This window comes from Neltuma alba, unplaced genomic scaffold (genome assembly GCF_004799145.2).
Source record: "Neltuma alba isolate B1F8T4 unplaced genomic scaffold, ASM479914v2 tig00000769_pilon, whole genome shotgun sequence".
NCBI classification, from domain to species: domain Eukaryota; kingdom Viridiplantae; phylum Streptophyta; class Magnoliopsida; order Fabales; family Fabaceae; genus Neltuma; species Neltuma alba.
In genome coordinates, this window is record NW_021632183.1 from 224393 (window position 1) to 242519 (window position 18127).

The following is an 18127-nucleotide window of genomic DNA, read 5'->3' on the forward strand; positions in this document are numbered from 1 at the left end:
GTGTTTGGAAGCACCCAAAAAGTGTTTTTTCATAAAATAAAGTAAATTCCTCCACATATTTACTTCGTACACTGTAAAAATACTTTTAAAACTATGATTTTCATTCCAACAAAAAAAAATCATGATTTTCATTCCATCCAAGCACCTCCTAAGTCATCGGATCAGATCAGAGGCTATTAGGAATAATTAGTCCTGCACAGACCAGCAAGATATAATTTTTTTTTGGGAAAATTAGAACAAAGGACTTGTAGAGGAAAATATTTAGTGCAGAGGATCATAAAAATTAGAATTATTTTAAAAGACCATATATTAAAATATAATTTTAGAAACACAAAATTGCCCACAACGAATCCTCCTATATTATCTCATAAGATATTTCAAAAATTGACAGTTAGTGAGTTTTTCTGTTTTCCATTAGCAATTGATTTAATTTAATTAAAAATATATGTAAATTTATAATTGGGATAATTAATCCGCAGCTCCTTATAGTTTCAACTAATTTTGAATCAGGTCCTTATAGTTTTTTTTTCTTTTTATCAGGTCCTTATACTTTCACCTATTTTTAATTAGGTCATTGTATTTATTTTTCTTTTTATCAAGTTCTTATAAGTTCACCTTATTTTTAATTAAGTCCCTGAATTTTTTATTCTTTATTTTATAAATTCTAATAGTACTATTATATAAACATAAAATAGTATATATTATTTAATATTAGTTTATAAACAATAATATTCTAAAGATATTGAATTATTATAATGATTTTAATTTTTTCAGCAAAAAAATTAATTGTTCTAAAAAATTTTCCTGAATTAATTAATTCTATTACTTTTTTATTACATAATTATTAATTTAATTTAATTATTAATATTTTATATTTTAGTATTAATCTATTTAATTAAGCTTATATTTAATTAATAAATAAAAATTAAAACTACATGGACCTGATTAAAAATTTAGTGAAATTATAAGGACTTAATTAAAAGAAAAATAAATATAAGAACCTAATTAAAAAAAGATAAAAGTATAAGGACCTGATAAAAAGAAAAAAAAACTATAGAGATCTGATTCAAAATTCGTTGAAACTATAAAGACTTGTGGATTAATTAACCCTTTATAATTTAATTAAAAATACACACATATATATATACACACACAATTGAAAATATTTTCAGCGAACACATATATTTAAAATATTTCACAAAAAATTTTAATAAATAAATGAAATTAAACATTTAAATTACTACAAAATAAAATTTTATTTTTATAAAATTAATTAAACTTATAATATGGTAACTGATTTAATTGCATAACAAAAATATTAGAATATGTATTTTTAATTTTGAATAAAGATATGTTATATGTGATTAAATGTACTACCTTTGGTCCTTAATATAAGACCTGTTTGATTTTTATTTTGGTCCTAAATATAAGACCCCAATCCACTTTGTCTCTCATATTTATACTTTTTTTTTTCAAAGTAACCCTTCTAATAATGATAGTTCTAATTAATACACTTGATTAGTAAGGATATTTTAAGAAAGAAAACACCTATTTAAAACAAATAACTAACTCAACTTACTTCCTTAATCTCTTCAAATTAGTCAACTGGCTCTTATAATTAGGGCCGGAGGTAGTAATTATTAAATAGTATTTGTGTTAAGGAAGGCTATTTTGGTCCAAATAATAAGTTAACACTATGATTTAATGGTTATAGATAAAAGATAAATCTTAGAACTAGAAGAAAGGCTTGTACAATATATATTTTGATTTTAAGAATATTTATGTAGATTTTCAAAATAAAAAAGAGATATTTGTAATTTAATTAGAAAGAATGTTGATGTATTTTACTCGTTTTTTTAAGTCCTTCAATGTAAACAAAATTAGAAGAATCCAACGAATAAAGTGATAAGGGTAATTTGGCACCTTAAAATCTGTACTTAAACACTTAGTTCTTTTAAATAATTCTAATTTTTATAGCCCTTCTTACTAAATATTTTTCTCTATAGGTCTTTTGGGTTAATTCTTCCGTTTTTTTTAAAAATCTTTTTCACTCTCCCTAAAATCTCTCACACTTTCGTCAGCCACCTTCTCTCCTGACCTGTTGAAGCCACAGTCTTCTTCCTCTTCTTTTGTTCATCGTCGGCGTCGCCAGTGCCTGTTGAAGAAGCTTAGGCGATCTTTTGTGTGATTCGGTCCTTTCTTTGGTTCAGTGTCTTCTTCCTTCCCCTCTTCTCCGTCGCCGCTTTTCCTTCTCCTCAGGTGTGTGATAAGGTCAAGATTTTTCTCCCTTTATGCTACATCCATGTGCTTGGCTGGGTTAAGGAGCTTTGATTCTTCTTTCTTATTGATTTGTTGTGATGTTGGGAGTAACGCGGAATTCTTCTTTCTTTAGTGTTTCCGTGCTGTGCATTTGGAATTTGAATGTTGTGTGTGTATATTGTTTTCACCTACCAATTCTTTTTTCTTTTTTTCTTTTAGCAGTGCTTCATTTAATGAGTTTGTAGTGTAAAGCTTAGTTAAGTTGGCTTCTCATGCATTGGTTTACTTTTCAGATTTAAAAAGCTAGCAGAAAGTATGCTATCATAGAATGGGACTTGTCAGACACTATATATTAAATATCTGAACCAAATTGGAGTTAAAGCTAAGCTCAAAAGATTGTCTGGGGCAATGTAGATGAAGAGAGCAAGAGAATATACCCTTTGAAACAACCCAATGATTCATTGTGGCTCGTCATAAGTATTTAGGGAGATTGGATCTGGTTGAAAGGATGCCGTGTCAAGAAAATCAAGAAAAATATGGTGATGATACTGAGGAAGAAAATAAAACTAGCATCTTAAAAATTTGGTGTAATGGCAGGCAGGTTAATTATAATTTACTGTATCCATTAGTATACGATTTCCCTGAAAATGCTAATAATTCGAAATGAAAAGCTTAGTATGACTTGTCACTATTGGAGTTGCACAAAACAGATAGGTATCTGAAGATGAAAACCTGAACATAACTTTAAAACAAGCAACATCCAATTCAATGTAAACTTCATAATTCATGAGAATAATTTGTAGAATTGAAGGTCGCGGGTAGGTTTCATAATCTCTCCTGCCTTTCAATAGGAAATCTCAAATTTGCTGATATATAAAAACCATATTTTAGTTTTATTGATTGAAGCTCAATAATGTTATGTATCTTTAAAAAGTTTTGGGATGTCTGGGTTAAGTGTTGTATATTGCTGTTTTGGTGTTTTTTGATGTGGTTCATTAGTAAACTTTATCTTTAATTTATGGCTTATGTGAAGGTGGAGGCAGCAATTTCTGAAAAACACACGCAAATAAAGGGAGGGTATTGGGTACTCTAATTATAAGCATGCTTTAGGTGTGCTTGCTAGCTGGCATGATTGTACAGGAGTATATGCCATTGAAACCATGGAAACTAAGAGCGTGTTGTTGTGCCATATTATGAATCAAAGAATGTGTATATTTAATCCATATGAATGCTTGAAGTTAAAAACTATGTATTTAATTTAATAGAATACTGTCACTGAAAAAAAAAAAAATCATATCAATGCTATGACTCATAATTTTGCATTATCCCTTTAAGCATAGAAGAAACTACATAAACAATAACAATGTTACCTTCATTATTGGCGAATTCCTGCAATTGTGGGTTGATGTAAAGCTTCAACTTAACAAATCATGCTCTCATAGTCAGAATCTCCTCTTCTCATAAATTCGTAGTAGGCTCAGCTCTTATCTTTGAGAAGTCGAGATGAAAAGGGTATGACAAGTTTGATCATTAGGTATTTTTCTGGACAAAAAGAGTATTGACAATGGCGAAGGCTCGGCATAAAGCCCAGAGAACAATTACATGGTCATTTTTAAGGAACTGGAAGAGTAATAGGGTTCAGCTCAAGGAGCCAATTTCGTTTTCCCCTCTGAAATGTTTATTTCCTTTCGTTTTTGCCTGCACTTGGACAGTTATCCTAGAGATGGATTTTGCTCATTATTTGGAAGTGATTGGTCGAGAAATGCCAACTTTGTTTTGTGGTAATTAAAGTTGCATTTTGTTCCGTGGTCAATTGAAGTTTATATTTAACGAGATTTTTAGATGATTTTTCTGCCTGTCTTTTGGTTCATTTTGATCACAAGGCTTAAATGAAATGTTGAATCATCTTAGTTCTATATTTTAACTTAATTTGATCGGCAAATTTTGTCCTATTGAGGACATATATTTGGTCGAAAAATGAGGGCATGTCATGCTTTTACGAAGAAGTAATATATTGAAATTCTGACATCACAGTAACAAAATGATAGGATGTTGATTCGGTTGATGATATTCATTTCATAAATTTGACAATAATACTTATTGTTTTAAGGATCAAATCATGTCTAGATACAATGAAGGGTAAGTTTAGGTGATTTCAATTGATCTTGAGTGAAAAATTAATCTCTCTGTGTGTGCATAGAGAACAAATATTTTATGAAGGTATTTAGGATTTACGCGTGTCATGAACTTTTAACATATCACATAAAAAACATATAATGAGATATTATTGACATGCTATCATGAATTCACGAAATGTTTTTGTTTTTAAAATATTTGTTTGTTGTGAAAGCTATGAATTTGTTTTATTAATTAAGTTTAAGATGAAACTACTTCAAATTCACGAACTTCCCCTGCATTGTGCAGGAAGCACATGCTAGTTAATCATTAAAAGAATCTTGGCTATCGTTCTTTCATTGATATTAAAAGAATCTTGGCCATCGTTCTTTCATTGATACTTTTTAAATTTTGATTTTGGCGCCATGCATGTTGGGAGATGTTAGGAACATTTCATTTATGCTGATTATGATTCTTTTGGCTATTGGACCATGTAAGTCGATTTAGTAATACCTTTTATTTTAATTATCCCTATGCAGGTGAATTTTCTTTAGCTTCAATAAAAGATGGCTAGATGGGATGCAATTCTTTCTCTTCCTGTACAAAATCCTCCTACACTGGAGTTTTCTTCTGTTGATCTAGTATGGTCAAAAGTTGAAGGTTGGCATGACAAATTAGACAGAGTAGCTTTAATCCCATTTGCTAGAGTTGATGATTTTGTTCGGGGTGAATCCTCCAACAAAGATTGTCCCACACGATTTCATGTTGAAGCCAGACGTAGGAGGCCTGCATCAATGTCTTACAAGCCAAAGGTTGACGGCATACTAGAATATATTCTGTACGTTGCAAAATTATTTGTTAAACAACTCTTAGTCGATACTCCAACTTCTACTATCCTAAATGTTTAGAAATTGATCTTATTATTGGTGTGTAGGTATTGGTGTTCCTTTGGTCCCGATGACCACAGGAAGGGTGGCATTGTACGGCCCAGTCGGAGTACTTATGTTCCAAAGAAAAAAAATGCTGGTCGACCAAATACCAAAAGGGGATGCACATGTCACTTTATTGTGAAACGCCTGATAGCTGAACCATCAGTTGCCCTTATCATTTTTAATGATGATAAGCATGTGGATAAAAAGGGGTTGCCATGCCATGGTCCTCAGGACAAGATGGCTGCTGGAACACGTGCTATGTTTGCTCCGTACATCTCAGAAGATCTTAGACTTCGTGTGTTATCTCTTCTATATGTTGGTGTCTCTGTGGAGACCATTATGCAGAGGCATAATGAAACAGTGGAGAGACAAGGCGGTCCATCTAACCGTGATGACCTTTTAACCCATCGTTATGTTCGACGGCAAGAGCGGGCAATACGTCGGTCTACATATGAACTTGATCCTGATGATGCTGTCAGTATCAGCATGTGGGTTGAAAGCCACCAGAGTCATGTATTCTTTTATGAAGATTTCTCTGATTCAGACCCTTTCACTTTAGGCATTCAAACTGAGTGGCAGTTGCAACAAATGATTAGATTTGGAAACCGTAGTCTCCTTGTCTCAGATTCAAAATTTGGTACCAACAAATTGAAGGTTTGTTGACTTCTGTTCCTTGATTTGAAGTAATGAAAATCTTAAAACATTTTATCATAGATTATTAGTCTTACTGAAACTAACTGGAAGCGCATTTACAAATGCATCCAGTACCCCATTCACAGTCTTCTAGTATTCAACTCTGACAAGAAGGCCATACCAGTGGCTTGGATAATAATGCCAAGATTTTCAAGTTTGGATTCACATAGATGGATGAGAGCCCTTTATAATAGGGTCCATACTAAAGATCCTACGTGGAGGTTGGCTGGCTTTATAGTAGATGATCCTCTATGTGATATCCTTGCGATCAGGTTGGCTGTGCTTATATATGTTTTTTTTTTTTTTTTTCAAAATTTTCTTCTAATATGCAGATTAAAACTTCCAAATAGTAGAATAATAAATTCTAGTTTCTGTTTGACATTTTGCAAAGGAGAGAAGACATTTATTGATGATTGATACCTGCTTATAAATTTTGGGTGCTTTGGAATGCACTGCAAAAGCTGGTGACTCTGCAGCTATATTTGACTTTTATCATCGGGTAACAGGTGTAGATGCATCTGTTTTCACTGTTGCCAATCATGGGATCAGTGCTTTATGTGTTCTTTTTTCTCTTTGAATCAAAAATTGATCCTTTTCATTTTCATTTTTTAAGTTCCAAGAATAAGAATTAAACTTATATGTATAGGTTACTAGGACTAGAAAATGGGTGAAATGAACTGTAACTATGACTGAGTCCTCTGGTCCTAGTCATGAGACGTGTTCCAGGTGATATAGATTTGTGTGTATGTTAGTGCTGACTGCTGATGATTAATTCAAACATGAAGCTGTGTGGATTTGAATACTTTTCATTAAAAGGTGTTTTTTTCCCCCCTCCTGATCAAAATCCGAGTTTTGAGTATCAACCTTTCCTATATGTTTCTCAGGGATGTTTTTCAGTGTTCAGTATTGGTAAGCTTCTGGAGGATTCGTCATGCATTGCATAAAAACATTATGAAGAAGTGTTTGGATACTGGGATGCAAGCTGAAATGTCAAGACGCCTTGGACAAATAGTGGACAAAATATGCCGGGGCCAGGGAACAGTGGTCCTCTTTGAAGATTTTATTGAAGATTTTGTTGATGAATCAGATTTTATGGATTATTTTAAGGCTACTTGGTATCCCAGAATAGGTTGATGATTTTATCTGGCTAACAGAATATCATTCCCTTTGAACAGTTCTTCTTGTTTACCAATGTTCTTTTGTTTTGAAAGGGGAAAAACAGTCTTCGCCTACTTTGGAATAGTTTTGCCTCAGTCAAAATTATGGGAATTTTTGTTTTGAAACTCTGCACTTATAAAGGGCTGTTCATGAAGTTCTAAAACTAGATATAGAAACTAAGGACTTTCAAGTTATTATGGTAACAAACTTGAAGAACTAATGTTGTTTATCCTAATAATATTGGTATGTGATATCTACTGTTCAACCATGATTTTGAACTTGTGACAGTAAGAAAGTTGTACTAATAATCAGAGATGTAGCCATAATATTGTTGAGTAATCTTTATAACTGATAATGATAGCTAGTGCCCAAAATTAGTTTTCCAAATTGACTATATAACCTTGGAATATTGTGTACCTGGAGTTTGAAATTGTGATTCCACTATAATAATTCTTTACCTGGTGTTAGTGTGGATTAAATCCATAAACTTTATTCTGGAATTTAAATTATCTCTTTCAGTTCTGGCTGAAAAAAGCGGGAAAAAAAACTTTCATGTGGCTCTTGCTGTTACTTTGTGCTTTCAGACATGGTAGTTAGGGATAATTGGTCTGCCAATTTAGTGGCTGTCAAATGATGAATAAAATCATTTTTGTTTTAGGAGAAAAACAATGTGACTTTGATATTATTTTAAATTGTATTATGACGTTTTTGGTATGTCTGACCCAGGGAGGTGGACCAGTGCACTAAAAACTCTTCCTCTTGCCAGCCATGAGACTTGTGCAGCGATAGAATTTTACCACAACCAACTGAAGATTAGACTGTTGAATGAGAAAAACATCAGTGTTTATCAGCGTGCTGATTGGTTAGTTGACAAGTTGGGTACCAAAGTTCATTCTTATTTTTGGCTTGATGAATATACGGGAAAAGATGATTTTGCACGATATTGGAAAAATGAATGGGCAAGCGGTTTAACATCATGGCGCAAAACACTGAAGATACAAGATTCTGATGTTGTCATGGATGATGGATGTGCTAAGGTTATTGATCAACTCGATCAAGATAAAGTTCATGTTGTCTGGAATCCTGGTTCTATGTTTGGAATTTGTAATTGTGATTGGGCACAAGAAGGCAACCTTTGTGAGCACATCTTAAAAGTTATTAGTTTTTGTCAGAAGAAAAGGTCTATTCTTCCATCTATCAGCTTATTTCAGTACCACCAGGCGTTAATAGACATGCTGCACTGTCCACCCTATGATTCTTTGATTCGTGATCATGCTGTGTCATTGGCAGTTTCTGTTCAGAAGCAATTAAATATGCTGCTTGATTCAGAAAGCCGCCAGAATGTTATGGATCCTCCTGGTGAGAAACACACCATTCATCACACCAATCAACTAACATCCAGTTTAGAAACATTGTTGGGCCGGATGAGACAAAGAAATGATGCTTCATCTCGTGAAGGTGACGGTTCTGCAGAAGGAAGTGAAGCTCCTGGATTACTAAATGTTGGTTCGGGAGATCAGGTTATTGGTGATGGACAAGGCACGTTACCGGCTGATATGGATGTCGACCCATCGAGGATTTGTGTTTCGCCAATCCCACCAGGTTTGTACTCTGTTGATGAGGCTGTCGTGAGTAACATGTTGCCACTGGACAGAGAGGGGGCTCTGACTCCTACAGGGAGTGAGATGTCTTCTTCCAGAAATGGTGCTTCTTGTGGATCACCAACGGAGACTATAAAGCATTGTAGCCAGCAGAACACTGCCAATGGTACGTCCACAGTTATGTCTCATGCTGTAGATTCTGATATTCACTTGAACAAGAGATCCCACTTGATATCGGTGGATACTGAACCACCAGTGGTTAATGTAGTTGAAAATGAAAACCCAGAGAACATGGATGTTGATATGAGACCAAATAATACATGACCATTTGGCATGAGGAGCTATTATCAATTTCTTAAATCAAAACATAACTAAATGATGTTTTTTTTTTTTTATCAATTTTCTTACAGCATTGCATGGTTGGATTTTTCGGAAGAAATTGTGTCAACTAGATTGATGTGTGAATTGAGTTCTGCTACGTAGCAGAGCCCGTAAAAAATAGAGCCGGTAAAATTTGATTGAAAACTGATAAAAATAATAAGTTAAAATTAGAGTATAATAGTTTAATTAGAATTAATTTAATCACAACTGGGTCTTTCCTAAATAGTTATTAAGGAGAAAATTTCGGTAAAATATTTATCAAGGAGAAGCTTTAGGTACTTGCTGTATTTTTTTCAAAACGTTAATTTTAGAGTTAGCTAAAAGATAAAACATGCACCGAGAAAAGAAAAATATAAATGTTCTAACTGGAGCAAGAAAAAAAGACTAACTGAAGTCCTTAAGTTTTTCTCCCTCCGAAGTAAATTTTAAACTAGTATTTTTATCCATTTAATGATTTTTTTAATAATAAACAGAAAATCATTGACAGACCACTTCATAATAAACATTTTAGAAAGTTTACTTGATTAAATATTGTCAATTAAACATATAGACTCTCCAACGGTACAGCCTTCAGGAGTTGAAATATCCACATATTGTACAGACTATACCCGAATAGGGAGAAATTCATATGTAAGGGGGAAGGAGAGACAAAGAATCACACCACAATTTTTTCACTGTCAAAGATTTGTTTAATCTTTTGCAGTCCAGCATAAGAGATACTATTCAAGGCCATGAATTTTTTTTTGAAAAAAGAAACAACCGAAATTCTAAATTAAATTTGATGGCAGCTATGATTGCTTAAATTTTCTGCACAAGATTTTTCTCATAATGTGTCTTGAGATGCCCATCCTTTCTTCTCCAACTCTAGTCGCAATGCCTGTTATTAACCCAGCAAGATTCTTTCATCAATCATACCAAATATGCATGCAAACAGAGCAATAACACAAAAAAGATTTATGCTTTGCTTATATTACCTTGATTCTCTTTCTGTTTGCATCAAAATCAAAGTTTCCCAGTCTTGATGCAGATCGATACTCCACAATTGAGTTCTTCCCAGGTCGGAACCAGAACTCAACATCATCCACAAACTGATAGAACATAATGATAAATGCATCAGATTGTCTGGTTTTTGCCATGGTGTTACTAACATCTCTGAACAATCTTATGAAAAATCTCTTAACATACCCCAAAGATTGGGCATTGGTACTCCACGCGAATATAGTCTTCTCTTCTTTCTGCTATTCGTGGTGTAAATCTGTCAGGTTGAGTTGTTTCTATCTGCAAAATTAGCCAGAAATGAGGCCACCAAGCTTTACTTCAGAGAGGAATGAGACAGTACAAATTTGATTATTCAAAAGATTCGGGGTCATAATTTTAATTTAGACTTACCACGTCTATCAGTTCCTCCATTGCTTCTTCTCTGCTCACAGGCTTTTTCCTACCTTCACCGTTATAGTTCCTGTAAGAGTCAGGAATATACAATTACATGTAAGACCCAAATTTTGTCTTCATTACATCTTTGAATATACTATGTATATCTACTATTGTCCAATGGTTTGGATTAGTTGGTACAATCTATAACGCCCAATGGAATGACCAGTAAGTTGATGGAGCGGAAGGATAACAATTTACAAATTTTTATGTTATACTTGTTTTTCGAGTACTTAAACCTTGTTCAAAGGGGTCAAAAAGATTGAAAAGGTAAAAAGAATTATACAAGGTTGAATAACATGGGTGAAGAAAATTTTTTAAGTAAATACAAAAACCGAGAAAAAAAAAACAAATCAATTACAATTTATCAATAGCATGTTCCACATAGATTTTATATTTTATATGGTGTTTATTTGGCCTAAAAATAAGAAAACGAACACGTTTATTCATGAATGACAAAGTCAAAGAATCTCTCGCAAAGTCAATGCCCCACAGCCCAACTATAGCACCGCACTAATTTCACGTTTCCAATTCCAAATGTGTTAAATTATTCCAACATGATTCACATGGGCACGCTCTCTATTCTTCCAGCCGCCCCTTGTACACCAAACCCCGTACGGTTCATCTTTTCTGGTTTGTTTCATTCAGAGGTTTATCAGATTGCAGAGTTCATTTCGGGCCTTCAGTGATAAATAAATTAAACTAATTCACTCAATCTCAGAAACCAGAGTTCAAATAAGAAGAAGAAGAAGAAGAAGAAAGGAAGCTTTACCAAGGCGGGGCATAATGCGCAAGATCACTGACATTCTCCGATGTCGACACGCAGTTCTTAGTTGCCGGACACAGAGCCAGTGCCGGTGGATTTTTCTGAACTCCAAGGTAATCAGGTTTTTTCCCACTGAAATGCAGGACAAATCCAAGCCAAAATTACCTCATTTTCAATAAAAAAAAGAATAATCCAAATGTTCCTAACATGCGCTTCAATCACCAAGTCCAAACCCATAGATTAAAACAAGAAAAAAAAAATTAGGAGGAAATGAAAAACAGCTGTGGACCTGAAATTGAAAATGGCACCAATGGTGGCTATCTCGCTACTCTTGAGAATTAGCTCCCTGTGTAAAAATGTGAGAAGCATAACAAATTTCAACCTACGAGCATAAAAGATGAACGGAATAGTTTCTGAAGAAGAAGAAGAAGTCTGACCTGCGTTTGATTTGCTCTGGAGGCTTGTCGTGGGGTTTTTTATTGCAGAGTTGGATACGGGGAATGCTATTGGTTTTGCTGAAAATCTTAAGGGCACAGAAGGTTCTGGAAAACGCCATTGAAGCCATTGTTGTATGAGGAGAAGCTGAGAGCAAGGCGTTAGGAGAGGAGAGCTACGAGGCTTTTGAAGCGTGCGATGGCCGGTGGCACTCATCTTATCACCGTCCACGAGGAGGCCAGCCGGCGGCTTCCGAAACGCTGTCGTTTCCGAATTTGCGGCTGATAAACATGTGACCATATTCCACTAATACATTTTTTATTTGTGGATGGCAGGATTATGGGTATGTTTGGATTGGCGTTGGGCAAAACTGATTTTTAACTTAACTGACTTTTGTAACTGAAGTTAGAGTAAAAGTCAGTTAGTGTAATGCAATTTATGTTTGGATAGATGCTTTTAAAAAGTCAGTTGAAAAAGTTAAAAGTTGTTTGAATGATTAATAGAAAAGTTAGTTTACTTGTAAAATGACTGAAAAGGATATGGAGTAGTCTTTAAAATTTTATATTGTTAATATGATAATAATTTAAAGAAACACGTAAAATTATTATGATAAAATATAAATAGTTTATTTGTAAAATTATAAAATAAAAATATTTGTTACAGAGAAAAATTTAAAAATATATTATAGATAATTAATTAAATATACATGATGAACAAACATGAATATAAATTAAAATTTATTTGGTCTCTAATTAAAGTAAATAGAATCACATAACTAATTAGATTATAAGTTTTGCACAATTTTTCCATAAGTCAGTTAGAAAAGTTGATCCAGATTGCGTTGGATAAGTCAGTTAGAAAAGTTACTTTTTTTCATAAGTCAGTTATAAACAAAGCTCAATCCAAACAATCTTCTGAGTTGCAATAAGCCACAAACCACAGTTTCACGCTTTCCCGTGTGCTTTTACCCTCTCAAACGGAAATCCAAACATAGCCTATAACATCACGTTTGGTACGGTGGAATTGGGCATTGGCAAGTAAAACTTGAAAAGAAAGCTACTAGAAATTTTTTTTTTTGGCCGGGCGACTTGACGATCGTATCCTATTGATACAATACGACCATATTTTTCAAATTAAAACAGACAATTTTTTCAAATAGTTATAACAATACTCTAATCTTTGAGGCTAATTCAATAAAAAAATCTTCTTCCTAAAAATAATATTAGGATCATGGCTATCCAATTCAATTATAATTAATTAATAATATGATTTCATAATTCTGATTAAAAATTATATATAACTGTGTGCAATAAAAATATTAAAATTCTACAAAAGTTTTGATTTTGATTATATATTAATAAAATATTAAAATTTATAAAAATTATGGCTAATGGGAAGTATGAAGTGTAGTGCATACATAATAGGGAGAAACTCGCACATTATAAGAAATGTTCCTGTCGAGGTTTAGCTTTTTCTAATAAGGCTGCCACAAATTTAAATTAATTTAGATTGTGTTAAATATCTTTTATGTTTGTATTTTATTTTTTGATTCTATATCACTAAAAGTCTTGGCCAAATATCATTAACTGAGGGTTTATGTATCTATTTATTCAATAAATAAGTCAATCAACCTCAAATAAAACTATATGGTATCAGAGTAGTCATAATGGGCCTGAATTTGCAAGGCCAAGATGATCAAGGTACAATAATAGCATACTCCTCAGGTTTGATAGTACCAAGCTCTTCAATGACCATTCCTTCTGGTTGGCAACAACAAGTTCATTCAATAATTAGTCTTCATCTGATACCACACTTGTTTCCATCACCATTCATGGATTTAAAACTTGGACTAAATTAGATAGTTAGACTAGTCCAGTCGGCAGTTAAAAAACTTAACAGTTCATTTCTTATAATTTAACTATTTGAAAAGTTTAATCATTTTGAACCACTAAAAATCGGCTTTTGAGCCAAGAACAGTAATGGTTTTTTATGAAATCAAATCATTCATGCTTTTTGTTAATAAAAGAAGTAGCAAAAGCAAGTACAAATGGTTGGGATGGAAGGGAGAAAGAAAATAGAGAGAAATGAGAGAAAGAAAATAGGAAACAAGATCACAAATCAACAATTGTACCTCTTTTTTTAGATTCGACAATAGAAGAAAAATAATAGCACAACAGAAGCTTAATGAACATGGCTAGGAGAGAACGAACTAATGTCGGCGACCTTCCTTCACTTGGTTGAAAAATAAAACCCTATTGACAATAAATAAGCTATTCTTTACCCAAAGTCTTAATCCACTCAATTTTTTTTCATGAGAAGAAAATAAAACAAACTAAATATAAAAAATGATTCCGTAGAGTAGGAGCGCCATCTATTCTATCTAGAAACCAATTCTCATATTTTAAAATGGCTAAAAAAAATGACCAATTGATTGCAAAATGCTTTGCTTTTTAACTTCTTTTTTATTTTTTCAATTTTCATTAATATTTATTTATGATTATTATTTTTATTTATTATTTAAACTGTCTTCTAAATTGTTTATGTAATATGTTTGTTGGTGTAATTTGTTTATTTTGTATATATGTGTTGTTTAATTTTTTTTAAAATTTTACTTCTTACATTGTATTATTATATATACACATATAATATTTTCTTGTTAAATTTATGACATTACTGGTTGTATTGGCAGTCTGACCGGTTGAACCATAAAAATTGTGACTCATTCGTCTTTCTGATTTTGTGTTTGGTCTCACTTTTAAAACACTACCTCTGATGGGCTGTTAGCACACAACTTTATTTATTTAATTCTACATTATTTGTTTACTTAATACTATAAAAATTTACATTCACATTCTATCCTCAAATAAGTTATTGTTATTTTTTTTACCACAAATATATTGTTAATTTGAGACAATTTTTTTTAAATAAAAAAGAGTATAGGAAGAGAAATTTTGAACCATGCTTAAATGTTGTAAAATTAAAAAAGAGGACTCATACAGTGTCATTTGCAAAACAAATAAGCAAAAGAAGAACCCTCTGCACTGAGTTTAGCACTATGGCTTCAGGCTTCTTCTGTCTTCACAGCTTCATTTCTATTTCTCTCACAACTCAAACTTCCTCTCCTCTTCTACTACCACTACCCACCAATTTAGAGTCAGAAAAACAGGTCAAACCCATCATTTAAGCCCGTTTAAGTCAAAGATTGAGCTTATAATTTAGGGTCTTCAAAAAGGACTTGGATTTAAAAGGGTCAGCCCTACAGGGCTGAAAATTAAAAGGGTCGGGCCTGTAGGGCTGCAGTCCAGCCCGTTTAAGCACACCAAAATTTTTTTTTATTTATATCTTTTTTGTACAGCTTCAGCTTGACCACTGTTTACTTGTCCAAGCAAAACCCTAAATCCCTAACCAGTAATCACATATTCACATTCACTCGACGCTTGGTCAATTCACTCCCTCCCTCCCTGTTACACACACGCGGCCACACGTAGCGTAGAAGTGCAGAACAGTAGAAGCTAAGATTACCATCGTGCCATCGATGCAAGTATCTACGAGGAAGAGAACAAACATTATTGGTTTTGCTGATAAGTTTGTTGCCACAAATACTTATCAGTCACAGCCATTAGAGCAATGATCTAGTAGTGACAAAAGGTCGCTGCTGAAAACTTTCAGTGATGACTTTTGGTTTTCAGCAGTGAGTTTTTAGCGGCGACTTTTAGTTTTTAGTGGTGACTTTTAGACTTTCAACAACGATACTAAAAATCAAATTTTTTCTAGTATTAGTAGCTTCCTTCTTGATTATTATTATTTTATGTCCTTGGATTTAGATTTTACTGAATTTTTGTTTTTTGCCAATTCATTGAACTATTATACACACATATTACTTAGGATATATTTTTACTAAAAACTTTGGACTTAGTTTTTCTTCATTTTATTTTTTGTAAATTAAGTAAGCTTTTTTTTAATTTCTTACATACTTTCTGTTTTTTAATTAAAAAAACAATTATTCAACTATTTTTATTCACATTGAAAATCAATTTACGTTCTTAACTAGCTTATCATGTTTTGAGTTTATTTTATTATCATATTGACAATAGTACAAGAGATTCATATTTACGTGAAATTTTCGATTTTTCAAACAGAAAATTGATCGGGAGAAAAGGTTTTTATTTGTATGATATATCAAATTTTGAATACAATGAGTCAAACCACGTTTAATAATTATATTATAATTAACTCTTTCCTCGTTTATACATGAAAAGTAGGTGGTGAATTAGATTTTTAAAAAAATGAGGACCGCATTAATATATGTGCTCCATATTTTTTGTAAGACGAAGTTACGTTCATTTGCTTCTATTGGTTGATAGAAATCTGCGATAAACAAAGGAGCGATAATAAATCAAATGGGCACAAATTCTTAATAAAATTTAGAGTAAAATTGTATCCAATACTCTGATATTATTTTACAGTTACATCTCATATCCTGATTTTATTTATAGCACATTCAGCACCTCAATATCATTACATGGAACATCATAATCTTATTTATGGTTTAAGGTGCTAGATACATTATAAATAAGATTAAGGTGTTAAAAATATAAAAAAATTAAGATATTGAATGCACCATAAACAAATAATATTATAGTGTTAGATACTACTTTACCCTAAAATTTTCTCGAAACTCTAAATATACTGTATGCTTATCACAACGTAATTAACTTGATTTGGCTATATCCTTCATCAAGTAAATTAAACAAATAATTTTTGCTAAAATAAAACACTTAGCATGTTGTGTGTGTACATACACACACATATATAATGATTTATATATGTGCATATACAAAGTGCTAGACATCTTTAAAATCGAGATGAAAATGGTGTAATGATCTATCTTTAAAATGAAAGAAGAAAAGAAAAAGTCATGCAGTAGGGAGGTGGAACACTTGACATCCATTAATACAAATCTTAGTACTATGTAATATTAAACAAAAAAATAATATTTTTTATAATACTCTATATAAGAAAAACTACTACTCCCTCCCACTTTAAATATAAAAATAAATAAAATAATTTACTTTGATTCTAAATATAAAATTTTAATCTACCTTTTTTAATTTATAATTTTTTATAAACTCAATTATTTACACATATTAAGAGGTATTCTATTAAAAGAATAGTTTTAATATAAATCATGAAAAGTTGTACTTTATTTCAGGGAAATGAAAACATTTTTATAAATAACATATTCAAATATATTTTTATTTGTATAAAGTAATTATTGAATTTTTACATTTAAAATTGAAAAATGTATCATCTTATTTAAGATCATGCAATAATAGCTCGAGATGGTGCCTACCAGAAAAATGGCATTATATTATGAGAGCAAGTGCTTTGTTCCATGGCTGGCACGAAAAAGAAAAGGCTTTGTTCTATCGATATAGAAAGGAGATTATATTGGACAAAAGCTTTTAATGTGAGAGTAACAATGAAGGAGTAAAAGCCAATGGTTTCTTCTAAGATAATGTTTAGGCAGAAACCAAATTATAGTTATAAAAACAAATTTACCATGCATGAAATAAGTATGTAAGAATAGTTTCATATCAAACTACGTGAAAACATTTTAAAAAATGTTTTTATTAATCAAACGCCGCTTAAGTTTTCTAAATCAATTATTGAGAGGAGAAAAATAATAGAATTAGAAAAAAGGATCAATAGGAAGTGATATTTATAGGAAAGGATCATAAAAATTAAAATTATTTAAAATGACCAAATATTTAAATATAAATTTTAAAAAAACCATGTTGTCCCTGTCCAAACCTCTTATATTTTCTCCTATATTCCCTCCTACATTTTATTTTTAAAACTAATGAAAAATAGCAAATTTTGCTAAATTAAACCTGATTTCTCACAAAGTTTACAACTTGCATAAAATTAATTTAAAAAAATGGAAATTCATGTAAAGATTAAAGTTTTATTTTCTTTATAAAAAATTAAAATTTTATTTTTAAAATCATCACAAATTTTAATTGAAAATAAAAGTTATATAATTCTATTAAAATTTAGATGATTAAATAATTTATTATACACATGATTTAAAAAAATTCAAAAAAATTCGTATAATATTTTTTTATTTGATAAAATTTTATATCAGATTTAAAATAAAAAAATTCATGTAATGTTAAGAAATTTAAAGAAATCATTTTCTTTGAACTTTTAAAAAAAATTTATATGATAAATTATATAATAATCTAAATTTAAATAAAATTATATAACTTTTATTTGCAATTAAATTTTGTGAGAGTTTTAAAATGAAAATTTAAAATTTTTATAAAGAAAATAAAAATTTAATTTTTACATGG

The 18127-nt window shown here is 31.5% G+C and overlaps 2 protein-coding genes across 4 annotated transcripts; one reads left to right on the forward strand and one right to left on the reverse strand.

Annotated features, from left to right (window-relative positions):
- The first annotated feature begins 2089 nt into the window (after positions 1-2089).
- Positions 2090-9118, forward strand: LOC114745364 (uncharacterized). Of its 3 annotated transcripts, none has more exons than XM_028933519.1 (6): positions 2090-2271; positions 4914-5212; positions 5309-5960; positions 6072-6271; positions 6884-7128; positions 7884-9118. In XM_028933519.1, the coding sequence occupies exons 2-6, from the start codon at positions 4941-4943 to the stop codon at positions 9080-9082; spliced, it is 2568 nt and encodes an 855-aa protein (XP_028789352.1). In that variant the 5' UTR covers positions 2090-2271; positions 4914-4940; the 3' UTR covers positions 9083-9118. The 3 variants fall into 3 exon arrangements, with proteins under 3 accessions (XP_028789352.1, XP_028789357.1, XP_028789363.1); XM_028933524.1 differs by having other exon boundaries at positions 2090-2259; XM_028933530.1 differs by lacking the exon at positions 2090-2271 and having other exon boundaries at positions 4951-5186.
- A 687-nt stretch (positions 9119-9805) lies between these two features.
- LOC114745173 (uncharacterized) lies at positions 9806-11901 on the reverse strand. Its single transcript, XM_028933330.1, has 7 exons — positions 11774-11901; positions 11626-11682; positions 11343-11468; positions 10529-10598; positions 10325-10417; positions 10114-10227; positions 9806-10016 (listed from the first exon to the last, which is right to left on the reverse strand). Exons 1-7 carry the CDS (start codon positions 11899-11901, stop codon positions 9963-9965), a joined length of 642 nt encoding a protein of 213 aa, XP_028789163.1. The 3' UTR covers positions 9806-9962.
- Positions 11902-18127: the final 6226 nt, after the last annotated feature.

What these genes read in the sequence shown, in the direction of transcription:
- LOC114745364 (XM_028933519.1), top strand. Translation starts at nt 4,941, where the DNA reads ATGGCTAGATGGGATGCAATTCTTTCTCTTCCTGTACAAAATCCTCCT. An exon ending in TTGGTACCAACAAATTGAAG is followed by an intron (nt 5,961 to 6,071) that starts GTTTGTTGACTT and finishes AAATGCATCCAG; the next exon opens with TACCCCATTCACAGTCTTCT. An exon ending in TACTTGGTATCCCAGAATAG is followed by an intron (nt 7,129 to 7,883) that starts GTTGATGATTTT and finishes TGTCTGACCCAG; the next exon opens with GGAGGTGGACCAGTGCACTA.
- LOC114745173 (XM_028933330.1), bottom strand. Translation starts at nt 11,901, where the DNA reads ATGGCTTCAATGGCGTTTTCCAGAACCTTCTGTGCCCTTAAGATTTTC. An exon ending in GGTGCCATTTTCAATTTCAG is followed by an intron (nt 11,469 to 11,625) that starts GTCCACAGCTGT and finishes CCTGCATTTCAG; the next exon opens with TGGGAAAAAACCTGATTACC. An exon ending in GCGCATTATGCCCCGCCTTG is followed by an intron (nt 10,599 to 11,342) that starts GTAAAGCTTCCT and finishes TGACTCTTACAG; the next exon opens with GAACTATAACGGTGAAGGTA.